We start from the raw sequence: 25,904 nt of genomic DNA, 5'->3' as shown, positions 1-25,904 counted from the left end.
CCGAGGTCCTCCGCGGGGTGACGCGAAACAGACCAGCGCTACAGAGGCGAAAAATTTCTCAGGACAATTCATTGCTCTCTCCGACGTGGCTTCAAGATACTTCTGAAGATCATTGAGCGTTCATTTCTTGCCCTAGACTTGGAAGCCAATTACAAACATTCACAATGCCCCTCCCCCAATTACTTGTTGGCAAGGTGGCCGCCATCACCGGCGGTCTCACCGGTATTGGACGAGTACGCATGATCTCATTCATAAAGACGACACTTTACTGACAGGTCATATTCCAGGCAATTGCGCTCGAGTACATCCGCCACGGCGCCAAGGTCGCAATCAGCCACCTGGGCGGACCAAAGGAAGAGGACCTGCTAGAAGCGATGAAGAAAGATGTGAACGAGATCGAAGACGGCGCAGACAAGACTCGATTCATCACAGTCTCAGGTGATATCTCTCAGCCCGAGACAGGAAAGAAATTTGTTGCACAGACTGTCGAGGCATTTGGACGACTAGACGTGTTTGTGAGCAATGCCGGAGTTTGCCAATTTGCTGAATTTCTCGAGTACGATAACCCTCCCTCAGCACGCAACATGTTGTTTGTTCGCGACTCAGCCCAAAGGTCTTGTGCTAATGATAAGAATCTCAGACTTGAGCCTTCCCTCCTTAACCACACCATCTCGACTAACCTATCCGGTGCCTTTTATGCCACACAAGCCGCTGCTCGACAGATGGCATTGGTTCAATCTCCGCCCGGTGGCTCAATTATTGGTATTAGTTCGATCTCTGCACTCGTGGGTGGTGGTGAACAGACACACTACACCCCCACCAAGGCGGGTGTTTTGAGTTTGATGCAGTCGTGCGCCGTGGCATTGGGCAAATATGGCATCCGCTGCAATGCTCTGCTCCCCGGAACCATTCGTACGCAGCTGAATGATGCGGATATGGCCGATCCTGTCAAGAAGAAGTATATGGAAGGCCGCATCCCATTGGGCAGACTGGGTCAGCCCCCGGACTTGGCTGGGCCAGCGGTCTTCTTGGCTTGTGATGAACTGAGCAGCTATGTGGTAAGTTTTCTTCTATCATATCCGTCTCCTTTTTACCTGTCTCCTTATGCTAATTGTTGCTTCTGGGCAGACTGGTGCACAGCTTTTGGTTGATGGAGGTCTTTTTGTTAATTTACAGTAGAACTTTTTAGCGAATTTGGTGTCTTAACATGATATATGACGATCTGAAATAAAACTCTCTAATTCACAATGCCATATGCCTTCAGGGCTACTTCTCCCCAAACACCTTCCTTTTCCTTCTCTGTTAAGCCTCGCTTCTCCAGAATTCCTTCAAAGACTTCTTTCCATCTGTTCCATGCGACATCATTTCCACCGCCACCAACATTGCAGACCGGCCAGTCAGAACCAAACATGACACGGTCTGCGCCAAAGCTGTCAAAAACGACATCCGTCCAGGGCTGGAGACGATCAACCGTTGATGCAACGTTGAAATCAGCATCTGCCTCCAAAGGTGGAAGCTCGGAGAAAGCACCCGAAAGCTTCATGTAAGTCTTTTTGCTCGCAGATGCGAAGTCTCTCATGATATCGCACCAAAAAAGATATTCATTGTGATCTCGGACCTCTTCAGGACTTAACCGCAAGTTAGGTTTGCAAAGGTGATCTATTTGGTTAGCACGGACATTTATAACTGGGTATGGTCATCGGCTTGTCAACTCACTAATCACAATCGTCACCTGCTCGCTTTCGTTACCATCAAGCTCCTCATATACTTGGGTCATCATCTGTTTAGCTTCCCACAGCTGTGTCCACCCGCCGCTTCTCATATCAACCCCGAGATCAAACGTGAGACCCTGTTTTCCAAGCCACATGAGCGAGTCAATGAATCCCCGCTCAAGCATCACTTCCTCCGGTTTATCTTGAACAAGATATCTCACTCCTCGCACTTTGCTCCAAACGTCATCTGTTCGCGTCCGCTCTTTAACACTGGCCATATACTTTTCTAGTACATCTGGACCACCCGGGACAGGTGCCCATGGTATAATACCGAGGCAAAGATCCCGGTCGACAATCCTGTGTCCTTCGCCTGCGGTAGGCTCGCCAAGAGCGATGCGCGTGAGAAAGCTCACTTCGTCCAAGGCGTGTTTCCATCCTGGATTCTCGGCATCTTCCTCTGGAACAGAGGATATCCGGTCTGTCTCGAGAAAGATAAATCCCCGGAGATACTTGTCAGCGGGCGGATCAGCTGATGGGGAGGCGGATGATGCCGCGTGTCGGTATTCGTCTATGCTGTGCTGCGCGCCGAGGGGGTTGTTCGGCCCATGCCAGGCTAGAGTTGGGAGGTGTGAGGCTGGGAAGAGGTGGATGTGTGAGTCCACGATTGGTGTGGGCATTTTGATTGTAATCCTCTTGCTGACGTCCTAGTTCGCTCGGCGTTGAAGGTATAATGCGGGGTCGGATTGGAATTGGCGGGTTATGCTTTCCAGTATGTATTTGGAGCCCTGTGGCAATGACTGTCTGGTGCTGGTATTCGGAATAATTCTTGTGGTAGTTTGAGATGATGATCTCGGGCGCAATTTTAGAGTCCGGGTGTTTGTTGGAATTCTCATCGGTGGATGTTACCCCGAAGAGTGGAGATCCCAGCATGGATGAAATCAGGACGCCTACTCAACCCGCTTGGTCGTCAGCTGAGCCAATGGTTGGACCAGACGAAATGATATAAAGGAATAAATGATCTTAAATAATAATACAAGGGCATTTGTGGCCCTGTCTATAAATCAGTATATGTACAAGGTATTGATCATGAGCCTCGGATTTAGTATCAAGCAGTCGGCTGTACAGCACAATCCACTAGAAGCCCGGCTGCTCCTGCTTGACATGGTCTTTTTCAACGCGATCTCGCACACTCTGCCGATAGTTATCCTGTGAAGGGTCTGTTGACGGCGCGCCTGACTTCCCGGCCTCCCAGTCTTCCCAGTTTAGCCAACGCATTCGCGGTCCTAGAATACCAAGAACACGCCCTGAAATCAAACTGATGCTGACTGGTCCATATGTATTGCTGTCGAGCGTTTTGCGAGGGTCCTCTGCATCGCCCTCCAGCCATACATGGTTGTATGGGACGATCTGAGTGGCCTTCGCGCAGGGTTCGCGAGTGGTGATACGGTCGCCTGGGAGACCCACCACACGCTTGATGGCAATGTGAGATGGATTGGCCGGTGATCTGAGAATATGAAGTAGTCGATGTTAGTTTTATCTTGACTTTGAAAGGGTGCGTCAATTCCGCAAACCCGTAGGCTGGCTGCGCGGCAAAGGCCTCAAGGTACAAGGATTGTAATCATACCGGAAGGTCACAACCATCCCCCGCTCAATTTGTTTTGACCTGGCCCATGGGAAGATGGGACCCCAAGGCCACATTCTCACGACCACCATATCGCTCTTCGTATGCATTTGTTCGTAGTCTTCGTTTAGGTACGGGGTCATGGATGGACCACGGACCCACATGACCTGGGCGACATGTTCGGAGAAGAAGAGACTGATCGGTATAACTGGCGCGAGAATGCGAAGCACGCGACACGTTCGTCGAATGGGAGAGGGGAGGGCAGCGTAGCTCTGGCGGAAGCGGGAGAAGATTGAGGGCAGGTGCCACCTGGAGACGAGAGCGGGCCCCTGTTTTGCAGGCTTTTGGTGTTCAAGGGAAGCGTATTGGTGTGAGGGCGCCTTAGGCTCGGGTTTATATTTGTCAAAGGCGAGTATTTTGGCGTTTTGGGGGCTCAAGATGCGTGGTTTGGCCTTTGGTTGGGATTTATTGGGAGGCGGCATTTTGGGGGTAGACATTGCTTATGTGTATTGCGACCCGAGTCGGGGAGAAGGTGGTTTCTGGGTATTAGTACCTCCTCGTCATAACAATGGCGTGTTAATTGAATTCGGAGAAGCTGTTCTTTCCGAGTCAATAATTCTTGCACTTGACGCTACGCGGATCCGACATTCGGGGGATTCTGCCGGTTATCTCCCGCATCACCGACTTTCATTCTGCCTCACAATTCATTGCATTGGTTCGACATGAACTGCGTGTAATCCTTTCCGTTGGAAATTTAATTGATAATTGCTGGGGTGTTGGCTCGGTGCAGCTTGTGTTAAGTCTGCCATTTAGTACAAACACAAAGCATTGCCGTCAAGGTCAAACATCCACACATGTGTGCGCCTAGAACTCCAAGGACCGAATATTCAGTCTTGACTCTTATCACTACATTACATTGCGTAGCTTGATGTACATCACGCCACTGCACCATACATGTAAATGCAAAGCTAGGTAGCCTCCGGTGTCGCTCTTTTTATTTCAAAATTTCTAAAATTAATTGTTCAATTATTCCCAACCTTGGAAATTGTGTACATGCTCTCTTCTCTTAACACAACTTTGAAATTCATCCTCCTTTGTACAGCATTTTCAGCATGGATTCCGAGATACTGATTATTGGCGCCGGTGTTTTTGGCATCAGCACAGCCTACCACCTGGCTAAACAGTCCCCCAACCCATCAAAGATTGTTATTCTTGACCGCGCCCCTCCTCCATCTGGAGATGCCGCATCTACAGACATCAATAAGATTGTCCGGGCAGACTACTCAAGCCCTCTATACATGAACCTCGCATTCGAAGCAATTGATGCCTGGGAAAACGACCCACTCTTCAATACTGCTGGAGTTTATCATCAAACCGGTTGGATTATGATGGGCGAGCGGGGCAGTGATCTCGCTTCGAGAATTCGCAACAATTTCAAAACCAGTGGACGCCCTGACCCAACTAAAGACATGACAGAGGATGAAGTTCGCTGCAGCTGGGGCGGAGTACTGAAAGATGCAGATATGAAATCGTTTGAATCTTACTATTATAATCCGTCAGCTGGATGGGCCGATGCCGGCTGTGCTCTCGAAATCATGGCAGACGAGGCAATTCGCATGGGAGTCCAGTACAAAGTCGGCGAGGCCACTCGACTCATTCTTGATGACTCCGGAGTCAAGGGTGTTGAAACTAGCAACGGTGACATATATACGGCCAAGAAGATAATCCTCGCCACGGGAGCCTGGACTAGCCAGTTGATGGCTTCCGCAGAAGACCGACTTGATATTCCCAGCGGGTCCAGGATGGAGAGCCAACTCACAGCAGCAGGTGTTTGCGTGGCGCATTTTCAATTATCAGACATAGAGCGGATTCCCTACGATCAACTTCCAGTATACGTTTATGGTGAAGAGGGTAAGATGTTGTTGACCTGGACCCTGGTACCTGGGTGCGAGCCATATGGCACTGGAATCCCTAATTAACTCAGCATTTAGGTGAAACATTCCCCCCGACGGCTTCAGGGCTACTAAAATTCACCAACACAATCTCCTTTAAGAACTCCGTCGAAGCAAGCAAGGGATACACGATCTCCGTCCCACCCCCAACATCCCAGCGGACTGTTCCCGAAGGCCTTCGTCGGGAGTTAATCGCGTCGATAAGGGGCCGATTGCCTCAACTCTTTGAGAATAATCGCCAGGTGGACTATTTTCGCATCTGTTGGGATGCGATCACACCCGGGCAGCACCCATTAATCACACAACATTCACACTCTCATCTATCCAATCTGTATCTCGCCGTCGGAGGATCGTTCCACTGCTGGAAATTTCTGCCCATCATCGGACGCTTTGTGTCGAATGTCGTACATGGCGTAAGTAATGGGGCCGACCGTGATACAGCTTGGGGGTGGAAGAAAGACCAGGGAGGCCGAGGAGTGCATTCTGGGCTCATCCCAAATCACGAACTCCGAGATTACGAGATCTGAGCTGGATTTTATGTTGGGGCGAATTACATACCGAATGAGTTATGCTGTGGATCTCCCTTGAAATGAGCCGAGGTGACGCTTTTTGCTGTCTTTCATCCCTGATTTGTTCTTTGTTCCCCGCAAGCCACATTTAGCCCCTCAAATGGACACGATTCCTTGTTCGGATCCTCGCAACCTGTCGCAACCATTGCTTGAATTAGGAAAAGTGGGGGCAATTCGACCTCTTGCAGCTCCTTGCTCCAAAACGCCCCCGCAGCGAATATTGTTGTGCCGAGGAACCGTTTCAACTTTCAGGTTCGGCTTCGGCTTTAAGATGAACATTTGTTTTATTTCTTGATCTTGCCACATTGCTGCATTTTTCTCTTCTTGTGACCATAAAGAATAAAATCCAGAATTGCATTGGCTTCCGGAGGCTTCTTTTTCCTTTGTTTATTCTTAACGTTTGGCCGACGTCATTATTTGGGGAGTAGTACATCTGTTGAACATATTGAAAACTGGAATTTCAACCGCTTCACCAATGGAACTCGGTGTGTGATTGAAATCCCACTGAATGAATTACTTTATATCTAACAGTTGTCAGGTACCGCTATAGCTGCCCTCGCCGGGGGTACAACCCTGGCAGCTTATCTCGATGCCAAATTTCACCTACGCAAAGACACGCGAGCTGTGATCGCTGTGAGAGGGGCGGAACGTGCCTTTGCGCGAGCAAGTATGTATTTATTTCAGTATCGAAAAATCCTATACTTACTATATCTAAATAGCCTCCGATGGTCAACTCAATGCTTGGTTCGTCTTTGTGGAGACGGCAAAGAAATATCCTGACACGATTGCAATTTGGACTCGAGAACGGACTTATACATACCGTGATGTTCACGAAATGGCATGTCAATATGCCCATTACTTCCTATCTGAGGGAGTGAAGAAGGGTGACCTAGTTGCCTTCTACCTCCAGAACCGTGCAGAGTTTTTGATCGGGTGGTTTGCTCTCTGGAGCATCGGATGTGCACCTGCTGCAATCAATTACAACCTCTCTGGGGATGCATTGATTCACTGCCTGAAGATAAGCGGCGCTACTCTCGTTTTGGCAGATGAGGACCCAACTTGTCATTCGAATATCGAAGATTGCCGGACTACCCTCACTACTGAACTTGGTATAAAACCTGTAACGCTAGACGACTCGCTCAGGCACCACATCAGCACCTTTTCCACCGCACATCCACCCGCGGAGAGGGCGTTGAATGTCGAGACAGACTACCCTTCAATTCTACTCTATACATCCGGTACAACTGGGATGCCCAAGGCCACCGCATTTACTACAGGCCGGATGCACAGGGGCTTCAGTTTGCGATCTATAGGAGTTGGTGATATTCCAGGGCCCAATGGCGACCGTTGGTACAGTTGCATGCCATTGTATCACGGCACCGCGGCCATTTGCGTCGGAACAGCTCTAGCACTTGGAGTGAGTGTTGCACTGGCCCCGAAATTCAGTGTTCGCAACTTCTGGACCGACATCCGTGACTCCGATTCTACCTTATTCGTCTATGTGGGAGAGACCGCTCGCTATCTATTAGCGCCTCCGCCCTCTCCCCAGGACCGCAACCACAAAGTAAGAGGCATGTATGGCAATGGTCTTCGCCCTGATGTATGGGACAAATTCCGAGACCGATTCGGCATCCCTGAAATCCTCGAGTTCTTCAGCAGCAGCGAAGGTGTTTTTAATCTGCTAAATCGCAATGTCGGCCCCTTCACTTCTGGGTGTGTGGGTCACCATGGTTTGCTGCTGCGCGGCCTTTTCCGCAACATCTTCGTCCCTGTATCTATTGACTCAGAGACCGGCGAGGTCCTCCGTGACAGCAAAACGGGATTCGCTATCCGTCCAACTTTGGAGGAAGGTGGCGAGATTTTGGTCAATATTCCCAATGAGCAGGCTTTCCAGGGGTACTGGAAAAATGTGTCAGCCACAGAGAAGAAATTCTTACGCGATGTTTTCGTTAAGGGTGATCTGTATTACCGGTCGGGTGATGCCCTCCGTCGTGACAATGATGGTCGTTGGTACTTTGTAGATCGGCTTGGTGATACATTCCGCTGGAAGAGTGAGAACGTGTAAGTGTCCTTTACCTAGCCACCCTGGCGAAAATTGATTCGCGCTGACGCTCTACTCTCAATTTTAGTTCAACAGCAGAGGTGGCTGAAGTTCTGGGACGATTCCCCGGCATTCAGGAGGCTAATGTTTATGGTGTCCTCGTTCCAAACCACGAAGGTCGCGCTGGCTGTGCAGCACTTCAGATCAGCCCCGAAGCCAGGCATAGTCTGGACTTTGCGGAGCTTGCTCGCTTCGTTCGTTCCAAGCTACCGCGTTATGCTGTTCCCGTTTTCTTGCGCGTGGTCCAGGACTCTACCCACATTCACAATAACAAACAGAACAAAGTGCCGCTTCGAGATGAAGGTGTCGATCCTGCCTTGATTGGCACCAAGGCACCGGATGGAAAGGATGATCGGTTCTTGTGGCTTGCTCCCGGTGAGGAGGCATATGTACCATTCGGAGAAAGGGAATGGGAACGTCTGACGAGTGGAGGCGCTCGCCTGTAACCTTTAGGAGTGACCGAACTTTTTATGCGAAGAGTTTCTGAAAGATGGAATTTTCATCCGTAAATTCCATTCGCTTCAATATCTATGGATAATAATCTAAGTGTCTCTATTGAACTCGGCAATAACACTTCTAGGCTCTTGATACGGCCCAATGCTCTTCCATTCCATCTCTAACCCAAATCCTTCCGGTCCACCAACGCGTAAGCCCCGCTCATCTCCTGTCCACAGGGGATGTGCAGCCATGCCTATCACATTGACACGAAGACCGTAACGAAGATCCTGTGATCCTATCGCTTCACCATCTTGACCAATAATAGAAATGAGATCTGGAACAGTGCAGATGATCTCATGGCGTGAGGAATCATCTGGATTGGCACTATCTGCATATGCAGCGTAGAGGAATTCGTTTTGGAATGGAATAACCAAACAGCGGCTATCATCCGATGCAGAACCATTGGCTGTGCCATTGAGGTCCTGCTCTTCGTTGCTCAGGGGTATTATTGTGCACTGGCCTGTTGTGTAACCTTCGCTGATGTCTCTCTTGACATCAACAATTTTGCCAGAGTAAAGGAGATATCCCGGGGTGGTTTCGAACTAGGATTTTAATTAGAGACAAAAGGAATAGGTACTTTGACGGATTTTAGACTCACGATGGCATTGACAAGGTTTGCTTTCGATTTCCTGGCTTTGTGGATGGCACGTCCGATATACCATGCTTGTGAAACTGTGTTCGGAATCGCATATTGCTTGATTGCTCTACCGGTTAATGGGGTGGAGGCAATAGCCACGTTGAGGCCCAGATCCACACATTGAGAACGCAGCATCGTCTCAATGCGGCGATTTGACTCAGCTTTCTGTTTTTTGAGGTCAATTAGTATTTATTTTGCGTGTCTCTGGTTTTCAAGAAATACGTACCAAAATAACAGACGCGTTGCCCCTAGCATCTGCAACTGCACAGGGCGTGATAGATTCTCCATATATGTATGGAGTGCCTGGTAGCAAATATTAGATCGGATCTCACAAGAGAAGCTCAAGGGTGAATCAAGAATCAACTAACCATGCTCCATTGTTGGGTAGGCACGCCCCATCAAATCACCATCAATCACAGGAATATCGTAGTAGACACTCGTGGGGAAAGTCGAGAGTCCATTTCCACCACCAATTTCATCGGCCATTACTGCTTCAAAATGCGTATGTCCCGCCATCTTGACTGAGCAGTCAATCGCGTCCATGGTCTCTGTCCCTGAGGGTAATCGCTCATTACCCACACTCGGTGCACCATACCAGGATCCCAGAACACAAACGTCGGAATCTTTCATGGAGCCGGGTGAAACGACACGCATCTTGCCGTGAGAGTTTCGAAGACTTTCTAGGCATCGTAGGTATTCAAGGTATGAGGAACCTCCTCCGCCAGTTCCTAGAACACCGGTTCCTGTTGCCATGAATTCAAGATCCACAGGAGATATGTACCATACTCCATTCCGTACATCAGGTTGATATGCCTCAAGATCCATGAAGGGAGAAAACTTCACAGATGATTGCAGCGACTCTGAATCTTTCTTCTTGAACTTTTTCTCTGGCTCTGGCTCATCATGGCCATTGGTGCCATTGGTTCCTTTGGTGCCGTTGGTGCCGTTTGTGCCATTGGTGCCATGTGTACCATTTGTGCCGTTTGTTCCATTGGTACCATTGGTGCCATTCACAGCCTTTCCATTTGAAGATGCACCATTTGTAGACAGAGGGTAACTTCCAGACAGCGCAAGTCTACCAACAGCTTTGACAACAAGTCGTGTGGCCCTGTTGGTAACATATTGGAGAGGAAGTTTGTCAACAGTAACAATCTTGGTGTCATGTCGATCTGCACCACGAGCCACGGCAGCCTCGATGGCTCGTTGCTTTGCCTCTTCTAACACAGCCTTTTCATCCCGACCCTCCAAGATCTCAATCACATCAACTTCACCGGAGACCTTCGCGATTGCAGCGCCAACGGCATTTGCAGAATCATGATGCGGCGGGATGATACATTCTGCAACTCCTTCCAAGTCGTCCATCTGGACGATCGAACCTCCACCAACGAGCAGAAGAGTCACAGGGAGATCGGAAACCTTCATGTCTTCGACTGCTCGTTCCAGAATTTTCTTGATCTGTGCTCGTGCTTTGCTTACAATACTGGAGGGAATGGCTCTCGCTCTTTTCACATTTCCAATATCCGCTTTCCCTGAAGCTACCACAATGTCGGTGGTGGTCATGATCTCGCCGCCAAAAACTAGAGCCTGGGTGGTCAGATAATGGCCAACAGATTCAGGTCCGACTTGAACACTGTCTGAAGCCTCGTCATATACAATCCGACTTCCTCCACCAAGTCCAACACAAAGTACCTCGGGCATGGAAAAGGCAGTGCGCACACCACCGACCTCAACGAAATTTGGCGCTTGCCGAGGGAATCCAGATGGAAGCAATGCACAAACGTCGCTCGTTGTACCTCCAACATCAATCACAAGAACTTGGGTTTCGGATCGAGTCCTGTTTTCCCCGCGGTCTAATGATGCCAGGTACGCTGCCCCTGTCATGCTGTTGGTTGGACCAGATGCGAATGTCTTGATTGGCAGTTCCGCAGCTGTAGCGGCATCTGTCAATGTCCCATCATTTTGAGTGAGGAACAAGGGACAATCCAGACGAAGCTGTTTCATCGCTGTACAGAATGCGCGAACTGTTCGCCGCGCGAGATTCAGAATTGACGCATTGAGAATTGTTGCATTCTCACGTTCTAGGAGACCGACTTCTCCGATCGTATGAGAGCATACGACTGATAAAGATGGATCTTCTTCTAACATCAATCGCTTGCAGGTTTCCTCGTGGAGACCTTGTGCATCGAGGGGTGAGAAAACGCCGACTAGCGCTATCTTATCGATTCCCTCTGCTTTGATGGACCGGACGGTCTGCTTGATCTGGTCAGGATTTAGTGATGCGATTTCACGTCCGTCAATCTCAAGTCCTTGTAAGAAGTTAGACTCGGTAATAGTCGGGCTCGGAGCTTCATAACATACCTCCATCTAGGTAGAATGCCGGTCCTCCCATGATATCTTTCAATGCTGGCGGAAAATCGGAAAATGGCGGTAACTTATATCGCGGTTAGCACACTTTCTACTAAGATTTTATTGAGATAATTTTGGGCTCGCTATACCATCTTCGTAAAAGGTCCGCATAATCGAACAACGGCGACTCTACTCAATAGACGTGCATCTGCCTCCACAACGGCATTCACAAAATGGGTGGTTCCAATAGCCACGCTGAGAATATCTTGACGTTCAATACCCGACTTGGATAATACATGTTTGATCACTGTTTGAATTCCAGAAGTGACATCAGGCGTTGTAGGTGTTTTGCTTGAAGCACGTACACCTCTTGTCTCGGTGTCCGACGCGGAGATGTCAATGATGGCAGCGTCTGTATTTGTTCCCCCGACATCTACACCGATCCGATATGAGCCGCGACGAGTCATGGTGGAATATACTTGAATGCGATCGTAGTTCTTTCCAAGGTGAGATAATAAAATGATGAAAATCGGGGAAGGTAGTGGTAGAGAACAGGGTAAAAGTGAATAAAGAGAGAATTCTGAGAAGTGGAAGAATTAAATGACAACCTTGAGAATTCGACGATCAATGCATTCAGATATTGGGCATGATAGATAAGGTTCCATAGTACGTACAATGAACCATGTCCGGAGTTACTGAGTGCGTGACTTCCATACTAGCGGTTTCCCCCACACCTTATCGCCACGGGGTATCGGGGTCGGGGTCGGGGTCCGGGGTGACCCAAAAGGAATACGGAGTGGTATTGAGCTTAGTGCATTGACCCATTATCCGGAGTAAGAACAAAGAAATAGTATGATTCACCCCGGGGCCCCAAGCGTTGTAACCACCTCCGAATGTGCCCGAACTCAGCATGATGTACTTCAGTCAACCAATCCCTATGCGGCGCGTCATACATTTGGATCACCACTTATCTCTCTTCGACGGAGATCTATGACTACGAGGAATAGAGATACTCCCGAAGTCGGCATGTAAATCCGGGGCGCAGTGGCAACAGGGATCGCTTAGCATCATTGACTCTTTTCTTTGATGTGATTTGTCCAAAGTATCTTATCCTATGGTCACACAGAGAAAACATACATGATACAACACAAACCTTGTCTGATAAGCATAACTGATTGTGATTGTGATAAGCCCTTTTCTTATCGGGCTTATCCAACACTGCCATTGGCCCATAGATTACCAAGCCCCAACTCCAGTACATGGGCAGTACGTGTAATTAGGAGTTACCACCACTAAGAGCCTCGAGAATCCCTGACATCCATGGCCGATTTCGTTTCTATGAATACCGCTGCAAACGAAGTGCGGAGTAGATCGGTCAGGGTACATAGTAGCGAGTGACCCATGCACCTGAGCTGAATATTTTGTGCTTCGGGATTTTTTTTGGGTTTTTCCTGTTCACCTCTTTCACCTTTCGCCAGTTTTCTCAGTAATTCCTCAGTATGTCGTTAAGGGCATTTCTGAAGAGAATCGAGATTAATGCGGAGGGTGGGCTCGTGCCGGACCGTTGGATTAACAATGACATCAAGCCTATTGAAGCTGGTCGACGGACGTGGGGACATTGGACGTTCCACAACTTCTGTAAGATCGAATCAATTATTTTATGCGCATTCTTGATGCTAATTATATTTGTCAGGGGTGCTTGTTAACTCTAATATCTCTACCTATATGACTGGTAGTTCGCTCATTGCACTCGGATTGACATGGTGGCAAGCCATTGTCGCTATTATCATCGGGCAGCTATTGGCAACGGTCTTTGTCATTCTGAACTCTATTCCAGGGGCCTTTTACTATCGTAGGTGCATCTACCAATGTGAGGGATCAGAAACTTATATTCGGTGCAGTGGGATTCCCCGTGGTTAACCGATATGTCTGGGGCATGTATGGAAGTTCTTTTGTGATTTGGAATCGTATTCTTCTTTCTATTGGTGAGTTCCCCACATTCGAATACTTCTGATATCATTACTCCAGGAAACACACTGACTAATCTGTTGCATTCCACAGTGTGGTGTAAGCTTCCCGCTCCCGCTCCCGTTTCCCCGGGAGCCCACTCAATTCCACCCTACATCGCAAAGCTAACCTCCCATATAAGACGGCTTCCAAGCATGGATTGGCGGCGAATGTATCTATGTGTGCTTGCAAGCAATATGGCCAGACATTGAGTCGCGCATCCCCAACACTCTCTCCGCATCAACAGGTACCACAACCGCGACTTTCGTGGCATATATCATTTTCATGATCATCTCGTTGCCCTTTATCTGGATTCATCCACACAAGCTCAACACATTTTTCTATGCTTCCGCAGCAACGATTCTAGTCTTTGAAATTGTGCTGCTGATTTGGTCTCTTGCAACCATGGGTCACAGCGGGTTTGGCTCAACTATGTCCAGTGCCTCTACAAGTACTTCCGGGTGGAACATCGCGTTCGGAATCATAAGCACTATTGGATCCATTGCGGCAGGAATTCTCAATCAGAACGATTACGCGCGTTTCGCGAGAAAACCATCAGACGCAATTTGGGGCCAGCTTATCAGCTTCCCATTTTACGGAATTACTTGCTCTATCATTGGAATTTTGGTCACGGCTGCGACACAGGACCGGTTTGGTGAGGCTTATTGGAATCTTCCTACCCTGCTAGGCGCTATAATTGAGGACGGTGGCTCGAGATCTCGGGCTGCGGGGTTCTTTGGCGGTGCTGCTCTGGTCGTCTCGCAGATTGGAGTGAACGTTCCTGGAAACTCATTGGCAGGAGGTAAGTACAAAAACATAGAGGATCCACTGATAGTGTTTTCTCATGTGCATTTGACTGACAATTCTCAGGTTTCGACTTGGCTGCAACTTTCCCCAAATACATCAATATCCGTCGAGGTGCCTATATCACAGCTATCGTGTCCATCGCTTGCAACCCATGGAAGCTTGTCAATACTGCCACAACTTTCCTTACCGTACTGAGCAGTTACTCCGTCTTCCTGGGACCCATGACTGGACTCATGATTTCATCATACTTCTTTGTTAATAAAGGCAAGATCAAGGTCGAAGATCTATTCATTGGAAATAGTTCTAGTATTTATTGGTATACATACGGTGTGGATTGGCGAGCCGTTCTCGGGGTAGGTGCTCCTCCGTTTCGATTAAGCAAGAAAGAACCTCTACAAAGTTTGACCTGGAAAGCGAGTACTAATATCGGATGTTCATACAGTGGGCCTGCGGAACTGCACCGTCGTTACCCGGCTTTGTTGCATATGTGAACCCCAACATTGAAGTCCCGGTGGGATTCATGCATTTATATTACATCTGCTTTCTCTCGGGATTCTTCATCAGCGCTGGTGTATATAGTGCACTTCACCATGTGTTCCCCGTCCCTGCTGTGGTAAACTTTGTTGAAAGGGCGCCGTCCGCTCGTACCCTGATGGAAGAATATCGGGAACAATGGGATCGGGATGACGATAGTGAGACAGTGCTCACTTCGGCGCCAAAGTTGGATGTGATTTGAGCTCAACTTCGGCAGTCCTCTCGAGCCAAATGATTTTTTCTCGCGCAAAGGTCCTGGTTTCTGCGGTTGCCTGGTGGACATCCAGATATTCCACCTTCGGCCCAGGGTCATTCCAAGGTTGATTTCCTTGGGCACCAAGTTGGGAGATTCAAGTAACCTTGGAACTTTGGTATTGATTGATTAGATCTACGGAAGTTCACTTTCGACATACAGATTCATGGTTATATGTACAGCGGGCTCCAGGGCAGTCATGTTCATATTTTTTTTTTCATAGCATCATAAACTTTACATATTTATTGTACAAAATCTTTCCTTCTAAACATTTGAAGGTACTAATTATGGTAGATTTTCAATCACAACATTTGAACAAACCGCTCTTAGGGCTTTGACGGTGCTCCTTCACCGTTCTTTGGTTTTAGTCTCCACAGCCTACGACCCCGATGAGGTGGACCAAGCTCAGCGACTCTCTTCAAGACTCTGTAAAAGTCCTGTTGCCGCTCCTCCATCGCACAGTAGTGATTGAAGTTGCTGACAATGACCTGAGACGTAATAGGACCTCGGTAGGTCCGGAAGAAGTTCTGAATTAGTGGTAGAAACTCCTCGCCACGAGGCATGTACGTTGGGGTGGAGCGAGCAGGAACGCGTTGGTTATTTGCTGCGGCACCAGGGTTGAGGTTTGTGAGGAGAGAGGCGGAGGAGGGCCCACCTCGACCTGGGCGCGCCGAGCTTCCACCCATATCACGGCCCGCGAGGCCAAATTGACCAGTCCATGTGGGCACTCCAATGGGACAGGAGCGAGCGGCTTCTTCAGCTCTGCGGAGCGCGGCAGCACCCTCGTTGGCGAAACGGCGGGCTTCAGCTTCAACCATCTTCGCATCTGGTCGGACCACTCGCTTGCCGTTTACAATCTGATCGTGTTCAAGAGCGGCGTGAACACCTGACCGGGAGAAAATGCTATGCATGAGACGGTCTTCGGCCTGTTTGTCATCACCCCTCTGATCAGTAGTTTGATCGTCGACTTTCTGCTCAGAGCCAGTTTCGGTCTTGATGCCAGCTGCAGTCCGGAAATCTTCGACGTTGGCGATTCCCTGAACCCTCCCCAGGTCGTCCGCTTGTTCTTCGATTTTGACCTGAGCTGGAGACGGCGACTTGACTCTCGACATTGAATTGATGACCATGGGGCGCCGCCTAGACGGAAGCTTGGACTTTGACTTCTCTTTCTGTTCTTCTTGATAGGTGATCTCTGCGTTTTTGAAGAGTTGAGTTGTTTCGAGCTCCTGGTCATCCTCCTCGGTAAGTGAGAACAGATCATAGAGATCATTTAGCTGGAACCCTTCACGCTGCTGCGGATCTTTGGTGATTTTGTTGGTCATGAACTGTTTAAATATCTGACGGTGGTAGATCTTCTCTTCGATAGTACCCTTCATCATGAGCCTGAAAATTGTCACATCACGCTTTTGGCCGAGACGCCATGCGCGTTCGCAGGCTTGCATGTCAGTAGAGGGGTTCCAGTCGGGGTCGTAGATGATGACCCGGTCCGCACCAGTAAGATTTATACCAATGCCGCCCACCTTCGTAGTCAAAAGGAATACGTGTAATTCGGGGTCAAGATTGAACTCGTTTACAATGGCATGCCGCTTGGGAATTTGTGTCCCTCCGTCCATTCGACGAAAAGTGAATCCTCCGAGAGACCGGAGGAACTTTTCCAGGATGTCTAACATTTGAACAGTCTGGGCGAATAGTAGAGTCTTGTGTCCAGTATCCCTCCAAAGCTCAAGTAGGCTCTTAAGAACTTGCATTTTACCCGAGCGATCCTCGCGACCATAGTCACGATCGAGAATAGTATATTGCCGATCGGCGAGGTCTGGGTGGTTGCAAATTTTGCGGAGGATATCAATGCCTGCAAATGACTTTCTTTTCCCCTTGCAGATGGACTGCATGTCATCGGAAGCGAGATATCGTTTGTACATAGACCGCTGGTATTGTGTGAGCTTGCAAAAAATGACTTGTTCACTTTTCTTCGGAAGATCGGACGCGACATCAGTCTTGAACCGCTGAAGGAGATAAGGCGTAATTGCATCTTTCAAGGTCTCCGCGCACCTGGCAGCAGTTTGTACCTGGAGATTGGAGGCGGAAGCATATCCACCCTGACGGATGGGGATTTCGAATTGGTTCTTGAACGTAACCAGCGTGCCGAGGCGCATTGGGAAAACGAAGTCAAAAAGAGACCAGAGGTCAATAAGACTGTTCTGGATGGGAGTCCCGGATAGGATAATGCGATGGGGGGTGCGGAGTTCCTTGCAGCTGAAAGTTATGCCGGCATCGGGATTGCGAATCTTATGACCTTCGTCGAGAATGGCGCATCCCCATTCAATATCAGTTAAATCATCCGAATAGGACTGCAGGCCAGAATAAGTTGTCACCAAAACGTGGCCTTCCTCGACTACACGCTTGAGGATCTTCCTAGCTGCTTTTTGTCCTGAAGAAAGAGGGCGAGAACCACCGGCGCCCATCATCTCCGATGTCAGCGCGTTTTCCCGGTTGTTTTCCCTTTTCAGGTTAAGCATTCCACTTCCTGAAGAATGCAAGATTGATACACGCAATGCGGGCCACCAATTATGGAATTCGGTGACCCACTGAACCATGAGAGTTGCAGGACAGACAACGATAGCGGGCTTTGACGACATTTTGCTGTGGTGAAGAGCAGCAACGTATGTGATAGCTTGGACTGTCTTTCCCAGTCCCATTTCATCTCCAACAATGCCACCCACTGACTGTTGGTGAAGCTCCCATAGCCACTGGACACCCGTCTTTTGGTACGAAAAGAGGTAATGTGCGATGTCACCGGGGACTTTGAGTCCATTGGGAAGTTCAAGGTCATGATATTTGGGGTGTGGTTTGTGCCATTCCTCCTCGTTTGGATCGTCTTGATATCCAGGCTGCTCACGACGACGGGCCTCGCTGCGAGTTTTAATCCATAGCATCAAACGTTCTTGGTATACAGACTCGTCGCCATCGTCAACGCCGCTGAGGTCCTCCAAGTTATCCTGTGTATCCTTCACTTCTAAACGTCGCTTCCGCTTTGCAGTCAACTTTGTCTCTGGCAGAGTGTCGGGCATGTAATCTTCATCTTCGGACTTGACACTAGGACCTTCGGAGGCAACGTAACTTGCGGAGGATGAGGGGGAGAGGGATCGGCGGGTCTTCGGGGTTTTTCGTGCGTCTGGTGTTGATGTGAAAGTTGAGTCGACGGGAGAAGGGCTTGCTTCTACTTTCTGGCGTTTTGAGCTGCTCTCGGTGCGGTTGCTTTCGCCAAGGTCATCAAAGTCGTGACCAGGGCGGACAAGGTTGCGGTGGGAAGCATCATGTTGCGCTTGCTCTCGCTCTTCCTTGACCCTTTGCTCGTCCTCAGCCCCCGCAAGAGCATCATGTAGAGCTGCAGCAGGTCCCTCTGATCCACCAGTGTTTATGAGGTCAAATGGAGTAATCTGACCAGTGCGCAGGAGGTAGTCGCGTCGAGTCTCGTTCACTTGTCGACCGGACCCATGGCTGGAGGAAGCTGACTGTTGGACTTCTCGTTGCCCATCAATTCTTTTTTGAATCTCTCGCACATCCTTGTTTAGTTCAGTCCGGCGAAGCTTGAGTCGGTCAAGCTCAATTTGAAGACGCTGCTGGGTGGCGGAGCCTACGGGTTGGGCAAGGCGATATTCTAGCTTCCGAATTTGCGCATCGGCTCGACTGATGATAGGGTAAGAATTTCAACCTAGTAAACAAGGGCAGCATGTGCACATACTCTTTGTCAGTCAGAGCCTTCTCCAGGCGTTTGATCTCGTTCTCCTCGGCCCTCTCGGCAAGCAATTTGTCAGCCTAAGGCATGTTAGCCAAGATTCAAGACAGATTGTCGCTGAGGTTTGACCTTTTGAGCAAGCTCTCGTTCCAAATCATCCTGATTCTGCACGTCAACATCCAAACTTTGCAGGTAGGTTGCCTCATCGGCAGCGTGCGCAGGACGGGAGGAGGCAGCCATCGTGCGATTGTTGTAGTGTTTTAATTTGGGAAGTAATAAAGAGAACGAAACTGGTCAGAACAAGGAATATTTGAATTGAGTCTGAGATTTAAGTGAATGGTAACATGTTGACTTGCGCCCCTTCCTGTATTAGAGTGAATGAGACTCTGCATAAGTCGTTCGGTGTGAAGTATTCTAAGATTGAAGAGACTATTAACTATCTTTTCCAGGTAATTAGGGCAGAATTAACACACCGCCCATTTGAGCCGCTTCTTTACTTATCGGGTACCCAAAGGGGTTTAGCGTTCTGTAGACTCCATCTTGCAAGCAGTTATTTAGTCCATCTACTAATTTAGTAGTAGACAGTATGGCATGCATTACACCTAGAAGCTGAGGGCTCAAACCATGTAAATCATACCCTTGCTGGATAATAAAAAAATTTACTTCCTGTCGAAACTTCATTTCTCTCTCACTTTAAGTATGAGCAGAAGCCGCCATGTAGCCTACTGCAGGACTCCGTGCGATAATTTGCGGTCCTTGACGCTTGAAAAAAGGAAAATTACTAGCATAGCCAGAGACGCAAAGTAATGATATACTATATACTACTACTACTAGTATTGAATGAAATTCCAAGGTTTCTTATTTGAAGCTTGAATTCCCCATGTGACAGTCACTTGATCACTGATAACGGGAAAGATAAGGGTGTTGATAAGAGATAAGGGATTTCGTTAGTCCCGACATTCTGGGTTGGAGATCAGGTGATCGAAGATGATCTATCAACCCTGGAGCTTTCAAAAGTTCCCCTTTTGCGGTTTCTTGGATTCGCTAGCCCAATCGTGATTTGCATGCCATTTTAAGCATCACGCTAGCCCTAGCTCTTTCTTTTCAACCACTCGGTGGATTCTTTCCCTTCTCAAAATGGTATGTATGAAGCGAGAAGGAATCAAGTTCCCCGCAGATGGGTGCTGGGCAACTAAATAAAGCACTGGAAGCGCCCGTGGCAATAGTTCAGTGGGTCCTGACCAATGGCAGGGCCATATGCTGCAGAAACACAGATTGTGGGCATCAGCCTTGGAATTCATTCGGTCCCTCGCGGCCCGTTCGCTCGAGCCAACCACCAACCCTGTCGTTCCAAACGTTGTTCCCAGTGTGATGGGTCCGGTCCCACAGCTTATTCCCTCCCCCGCCCCCTCTTCATATTGGAAATGAAGATTCGCGACTCTCAACCCAATCATGCGACGGCTGACAGGAAAATAGCCAATTTCCTCGAAATGAGTCCATGCACAAGCGCGGTTGTGTAACAGGGGTCATGGGTTATCCATGTTGGAAACCTGGAGATGGCTCCCTAGGGGAATGGCCACGAGTCTTCAATTTGGCTGCTCTCCCCCACTTCAATACCGTCATATATGACTGGCGAAGGAGCACCAAGGATCCATATCGCTCATGCATGGAAACCAAAAAAAAAAAAAAAAAAAAGCTGCCCACTCACAAGCGTTCACCAGGAAATTGATGGTTCCATGATCTGATTGATCGAGGCGTGCATAAATCTCCTGCAGGTGCAACGCAAGTTATTTTTGGCCCATTTACTGGGCGCTTCTATTCGGGTTGACTAACCGTTCCCAGTAGCTTTGCATTAGGTGTCCCTGCCCCTCGGTGCAGCCCCTCTGCAGGTTCCGGCATTTTTTGGATTTTGGGTTTTGTGCTTTTTTATTTGCTTTGCTTTGCTTCTTCCGATAAATCCTTCTCTCTCTTTTCCCCCCCTTTTCATCGATTTCCACTCCCCGCAGCACCACGTTCTCCTCTTATCCGCCTCATGGGGCGCTTCCAGGTAGCCGGGATACCCACTTCGCGTCGTTCGCAACTCGGACCCTCTCACCACCGGAATCGGAGGTGAGAAACCACACAATCTGCACTCACTCCTCAGTCCAAAGTGGGCGTTCTTGGTTTTTGATTCGGCCAACCACCGGGTCTTTTGAAGTATCGCGGGAGAGAATTCTATAAATACATTTTTTTGACAGATCATTTTCCCGATTCCCTTTGGACGGGATCACATCGGCTTCTATCGCGTGCATCGTATCCAACCTTCACTTATTCCCCCTCGCGAAAAGACCCCCCGTCCTATCGCAACGGTCAAGGGATTCCAATCAGGGTAGTGACCCGCTCCCTGGGCGTCCCACCGCTCATTTCCTCTCTAAAAAACCTTGGGTGACAGGGCCTTGGCATTGTGTCGAAGGTTTAGCTGCTCACCTCCGTGCCGACATTGTCTCCAGACTAGTACCAACAATTTTAATAATAGTTGGAGGGGGGGTTTCTCCCTATATGTCACTTGGAGACCCCGCTGAAGTGACGTTTTCCGGTCTCCGCCGATTAGCGGTGTACACATTGGATTCATCTGTGTGCCATTTGACCTAGTCAGGTCGAAATCCGCGTTGGATCCGGTTTGGGTTCTGTGGTCAATTGAGAATCTTTAGACACCATCGTGTGCTTGTCTTTGATTCATATATTGGCAGCATGTCATTGAAACAGGTAAGCGGCAATAAGGGTGCATTGCATGATAGCCGATACTGATTTAGTTCAGGAAATTGAAACATGGGTTGGCGCCCTGGACTGCTATGATAATCAGGAGTTCGAAGAAGCCCTGCGACTCTTTAATGAGATTGCCGACACCTCTAAGATACTCTTCAACCTTGGAGTGATTCATGCCACTTTGGGTGAACATGAAAAAGCCGTATGTTGACTTCTCTTGTGAAAAGTGAACAAGATTGCCCACTAACTCTATATCTTACAGGTCGATTGCTATCAACGATCAGTAGGACTGGATCGGTATCTTGCCATCGCCTATTTCCAACAAGGTGTTTCGAACTTCTTGCTAGGAGACTTTGAAGAAGCCCTCGCAAATTTCAACGACACACTACTTTATCTCCGGGGCAACACTTCCATCGACTATGAACAACTGGGCCTCTTGTTTCGTTTGTATTCATGTGAGGTGTTGTTCAATCGTGGTCTATGCTACATCTATCTCCAACAAATCGAGCCTGGCATGAAAGATATGCAGTTTGCTGCAAGGGAGAAAGTTACAGGAGACCACGATGTCATCGAGGATGCTATACGTGAGAATGCAGATGTAAGCCCCCCTAGACAGAGACCGTTTCAAATAAACCTGCTGACTAAAAATCAAGGGGTATACCGTCTTCTCGATCCCTGTAGGGACTCTATATCGTCCAAACGCCGCCAAAGTCAAGAACCTGAAATCCAAGGACTACCTAGGCAAATCCCGCATAGTTGCTCAATCAAAACGAAATCTCGACCCAGAAGAGAATTGGAGGCCGATCGTCGTGGACAAGACGGCATTTGAGGACCGGGATGGAATGTCCTATGCAGCCACAAATTTGGTTCATAAAAATTTGAGCAGTCGCACTCGTCAGCAATCGGAACCACCTTTGAACCGCAATGTATTTCCACCAACACCACCGCCCGATGACCGCTCCACCAGCAATGGATCTTCATCTGGAAGCAGTCAGGGCCATCATCGCACTTCCTCACTTCGGAATGCGCGGCCCTCACTACGGCTGGAGCTAGAGCGAACAGGCGCTGCCCTAGACCGTCGACCCACTGGATCAGAGACTGCGTCACCACTCGCTCCGGCACCACATGTTCAGGCATCTGCAGAAAAGCCACGGATCGGGACGACTCGGACAGCATCGGAGCCTCGTGGGCCACCGTCTCGGCAATTTAACATGCGCGGCTACTCGCAAGATCCCAATCGCTCCTGGCCTTCACAAGAAGGACACCGCAGGAATCATAGCGATAATGACTTTTCCCCAAATCAAGAGTACGGACAGGCCGACACGCATGACCCATACCAAGGGTCCCGATCTCATACCAACTCGGGCTACGGGCGAGGAAGCCGCTATCAGCCTCCACAATACATCAACGAAGCAGACGAATATGCCGCAGAACTATGTGGTAGCGAGCCGCTGAAAGATGGAGGCTTTGAGCTAGTAGGCGGCCCACCTGATGGCAGCCCATCTACTCGGCAACGGCGAGCGCGATCTCCAGCGCAGTTCTCAAACCAGACAAACTCCAGACGGCCGGAAGTACAAAAATTCCGCACAAAGGTCCACGCGCCAGATGATATTCGGTATATCATCATCGGGCCTACGATAGAATATGCAGAGTTCGAAACTCGTATTCGCGAAAAGTTTGGCTTCAAACATTCTTTGAAGATCAAAGTTCAAGATGATGGTGATATGATTACTATGGTAGACCAGGAGGATCTGGATTTACTCCTAAGCTCAGCCCGAGAGGTTGCGCGCCGGGAAGGGAGCGAGATGGGAAAGATGGAGGTATGCTTTTCTGTCCTTTGCTTAAACAAGATGCACTCACTAACTTATTCTAGATATGGGTTGAAGAACGAGTTGTTTGATTCCAACCCTGGACGGTCTTGCTATTCACTTCATTACGACTTGCTGGTAGCTTACGGCAGCATGGATTTGGGCATTTTTTGGAGAGTCTTTTATTAGCTTATACCCTTGGATTTTTAGCATGGGATGGAATATACACATATTTAGTGCACATAGGAACATGTAATTGGCAGAGATAAGGTCTTAATCACGTCTTAGTATATCTAATTTCCACTTACTGGAGACATCGCGTATTCCGGTGGGCCACTGAGAGAGACCCTCGGAAAATTTTCCAAGAATGCGATTTCCTTAAATAGTTGCATATACGCACGTGCATATTCAAGTTTTCAACGAATCCTAGTATGCATATGGGATATTTTTAGCATCGAGTCTAACGCATCAGCAGACCTTGGCAGCTTCCTGGAGATTTCATCACAATCAAATGCAATGCCCATTCAGGCCCATCACAAGTGCTCGAGCCCAACTCACCCGTGGACATGCATCTAGTATATATGCAACATTGAGTTTGAAGCTAACATTTGAATGCCACTATAGACTCGGCTAGATACTTGTGAATAACCAATGGATGATGGATCCTACTCCAAAACCGACGGATCCTCTTTCACAACCTGATCATAGTACGGCTGAAAAGCCAACCACATCTTACTCGAATTCCCACTCTTCTTATGTGTCATCTCCGCTTCGGCCTCATTAATATAAATCTTCTCCCACCCTGGACCCGTAGCCGCATTAGCAAGCAGCTGTGAGTGACAGCACCGGTCCAGTGCGATGAACAAGAATGCCGCTTCGTCCACTGTCCGCCCACAGGTGATCATCCCATGATTCTGCAAAATCACGCTTCGGCACGTGGGACCAAGCGCCTTGGCGATACGGGCCCCTTCTTCTGTGGACACCACCGTCCCACCGTAATGGTTGTACACGGCGAGATCGTTGTAAAAGCGTAGTGCGTCCTGGTATAGCATCTCGATTGGTCGGCCGTAGCAGGAGAAGGCCTTTCCGTAGATGGAGTGAGCGTGGCAAGCTGCGTTGAGATCTGGTCTGGCTTTGTGGATTTCGCTGTGGATTGCGAAGGCGGGCCCGTTGATTGGGTGTTGGGCTCCTCCTGGGAGAACTTCGCCGGATTCGTTTACGAGGACTAGATCTGACACGCTGATCATGGAGAAGTGCATGCTAAGTGGGTTGATCCAGAAGTGTTCTGCCCATCACAGTTAGCCTGAGGGGACTTTGAATGGCCAGCACTTGTTCGTTTTCGAGACTTTTTTACGGAAGGGCATGTCTTTTCTCGAGGTCTTGCTTACCAGGATTGATTGGATCTCTCAGAGATATATGTCCTGCCACACCCTCGTCAAAGCCTTGCTTTGCAAAGACCCGGAATGCGACGGCCAGATGTTGCTTCTGGTATGTGCATTCTGCCTTCTTATCCTCGAACTTCGGGGGTGATCGAATAACGACGCGACCCTCCTTGTCACCTAGAAAATGGACATCCTCAAAAAAGGAATCTTGTGGCGTAGATTTTCCATTTGACGACTTTTCGTTGAGTGTTCCGTTGTTGGTCAAAGTCGCCATGTTTTTCACAGTCGAATATCAGGCGCGACTCGCGATCCAGAATTGACAGTACTTGAGTATTGGCATTCGCAAGTGATTCAGTCTATTATGAGGTCCGTTCCAGGTTCAAGTTTAGCCATTTTATAGGCCTGCACACTGTAGAGCACTTGGTATGCAACAACGCCACATCCCCGCCGTGGGTCTGCCCCACAACGGAATGTGAGGCTCCGTGGGTTTTCACGTCTTGACAGTTTGAACGGACGTTTATTCTCCGTCTAGAATTGAACCTAAATTATCCAGATTTTTACACTGCTGGAATAGTTAAAAGTGCCTTCGGCTTCAGAAATCCTTGTTTAAAGGACTGAACGGACAACTTCACCATCAATTGATGCACATGTGGCTGGTGGTAATGGAACCCGCCCGGTTTAAAGTGGCTGCACATTGTATACATACATATCCCTGATCCATCTACAGACAGCACTTACACCTCCAAACACAATGCTTCAAATGTTGAGGTTTCTGGAACATTTGAATGTTTGAATGTGAAAATTGATACATAAGACCTCCAAGGCTGTCAGAATTCTGGCCTACCTAGTTGATCCCTGGCAAATTCAGCTTTGGAGAGCACTGAAAAAATCCAAAAAAATCACTTTAGAGCAAGAAGAGAAGTTCCAAACGGGAAAAAAAAGGACAAAAAAGAATGGTCCCAGAGGGGGTCGAACCCTCGACATTCGCGTTATTAGCACGACGCTCTAACCAACTGAGCTATGGAACCCGTTGTTGTATATGAATATTGGCAGAAAGATGACTCATAAAGCAAAGTCAAAATTTACCAGTAACTAGCCTGGGATTGATTATTAATGAGTCAACATTTGAAATGAACTCCTTCAGACAGTGCTCATGTGCCCCATGGACTAAATGGATGCGGGCATTTTCCAAATTA

The 25,904-nt window shown here is 48.7% G+C and overlaps 10 protein-coding genes across 10 annotated transcripts; 5 read left to right on the top strand and 5 right to left on the bottom strand.

Moving 5' to 3' along the window:
* Nucleotides 1–164: 164 nt before the first annotated feature.
* On the top strand, nt 165–1,179 carry N7466_008347 (SDR family NAD(P)-dependent oxidoreductase; the record flags this gene model as incomplete). The annotated part of the gene is made up of 3 exons (XM_057167736.1): nt 165–233; nt 288–1,058; nt 1,129–1,179. The coding sequence occupies 3 exons, from the start codon at nt 165–167 to the stop codon at nt 1,177–1,179; spliced, it is 891 nt and encodes a 296-aa protein (XP_057018367.1).
* A 58-nt stretch (nt 1,180–1,237) lies between these two features.
* On the bottom strand, nt 1,238–2,389 carry N7466_008346 (uncharacterized protein; the record flags this gene model as incomplete). Its single annotated transcript, XM_057167735.1, has 2 exons — nt 1,238–1,659; nt 1,717–2,389. The coding sequence occupies 2 exons, from the start codon at nt 2,387–2,389 to the stop codon at nt 1,238–1,240; spliced, it is 1,095 nt and encodes a 364-aa protein (XP_057018366.1).
* Nucleotides 2,390–2,846: 457 nt separating this feature from the next.
* Nucleotides 2,847–3,815, bottom strand: N7466_008345 (putative mitochondrial inner membrane protease subunit Imp2; the record flags this gene model as incomplete). Its single annotated transcript, XM_057167734.1, has 2 exons — nt 2,847–3,216; nt 3,337–3,815. 2 exons carry the CDS (start codon nt 3,813–3,815, stop codon nt 2,847–2,849), a joined length of 849 nt encoding a protein of 282 aa, XP_057018365.1.
* Nucleotides 3,816–4,445: 630 nt separating this feature from the next.
* On the top strand, nt 4,446–5,812 carry N7466_008344 (NAD(P)/FAD-dependent oxidoreductase; the record flags this gene model as incomplete). The annotated part of the gene is made up of 2 exons (XM_057167733.1): nt 4,446–5,244; nt 5,325–5,812. 2 exons carry the CDS (start codon nt 4,446–4,448, stop codon nt 5,810–5,812), a joined length of 1,287 nt encoding a protein of 428 aa, XP_057018364.1.
* Nucleotides 5,813–6,329: 517 nt separating this feature from the next.
* On the top strand, nt 6,330–8,401 carry N7466_008343 (putative very-long-chain acyl-CoA synthetase family protein (CefD1); the record flags this gene model as incomplete). The annotated part of the gene is made up of 4 exons (XM_057167732.1): nt 6,330–6,339; nt 6,393–6,521; nt 6,574–7,915; nt 7,984–8,401. The coding sequence occupies 4 exons, from the start codon at nt 6,330–6,332 to the stop codon at nt 8,399–8,401; spliced, it is 1,899 nt and encodes a 632-aa protein (XP_057018363.1).
* Nucleotides 8,402–8,497: 96 nt separating this feature from the next.
* On the bottom strand, nt 8,498–11,903 carry N7466_008342 (uncharacterized protein; the record flags this gene model as incomplete). The annotated part of the gene is made up of 6 exons (XM_057167731.1): nt 8,498–8,995; nt 9,052–9,255; nt 9,317–9,393; nt 9,459–11,396; nt 11,449–11,521; nt 11,586–11,903. The coding sequence occupies 6 exons, from the start codon at nt 11,901–11,903 to the stop codon at nt 8,498–8,500; spliced, it is 3,108 nt and encodes a 1,035-aa protein (XP_057018362.1).
* Nucleotides 11,904–13,848: 1,945 nt separating this feature from the next.
* On the top strand, nt 13,849–14,986 carry N7466_008341 (Allantoin permease; the record flags this gene model as incomplete). The annotated part of the gene is made up of 3 exons (XM_057167730.1): nt 13,849–14,245; nt 14,314–14,603; nt 14,693–14,986. The coding sequence occupies 3 exons, from the start codon at nt 13,849–13,851 to the stop codon at nt 14,984–14,986; spliced, it is 981 nt and encodes a 326-aa protein (XP_057018361.1).
* A 377-nt stretch (nt 14,987–15,363) lies between these two features.
* On the bottom strand, nt 15,364–19,013 carry N7466_008340 (DNA-dependent ATPase RAD26; the record flags this gene model as incomplete). The annotated part of the gene is made up of 3 exons (XM_057167729.1): nt 15,364–18,724; nt 18,780–18,853; nt 18,903–19,013. 3 exons carry the CDS (start codon nt 19,011–19,013, stop codon nt 15,364–15,366), a joined length of 3,546 nt encoding a protein of 1,181 aa, XP_057018360.1.
* A 2,490-nt stretch (nt 19,014–21,503) lies between these two features.
* N7466_008339 (putative PB1 domain protein) lies at nt 21,504–23,418 on the top strand (the record flags this gene model as incomplete). Its single annotated transcript, XM_057167728.1, has 5 exons — nt 21,504–21,518; nt 21,571–21,720; nt 21,781–22,116; nt 22,172–23,338; nt 23,392–23,418. The coding sequence occupies 5 exons, from the start codon at nt 21,504–21,506 to the stop codon at nt 23,416–23,418; spliced, it is 1,695 nt and encodes a 564-aa protein (XP_057018359.1).
* Nucleotides 23,419–23,991: 573 nt separating this feature from the next.
* Nucleotides 23,992–24,982, bottom strand: N7466_008338 (class II aldolase/adducin family protein; the record flags this gene model as incomplete). Its single annotated transcript, XM_057167727.1, has 2 exons — nt 23,992–24,611; nt 24,715–24,982. 2 exons carry the CDS (start codon nt 24,980–24,982, stop codon nt 23,992–23,994), a joined length of 888 nt encoding a protein of 295 aa, XP_057018358.1.
* Nucleotides 24,983–25,904: the final 922 nt, after the last annotated feature.

This window comes from Penicillium verhagenii, assembly GCF_028828195.1.
Source record: "Penicillium verhagenii strain IBT 33310 chromosome Unknown utg000008l_segment0_segment0, whole genome shotgun sequence".
Classification (NCBI taxonomy): Eukaryota; Fungi; Ascomycota; class Eurotiomycetes; order Eurotiales; family Aspergillaceae; genus Penicillium; species Penicillium verhagenii.
The sequence above is the reverse complement of the archived record's forward strand: the minus strand, read 5'-3'. Positions and strand labels throughout refer to the sequence as shown.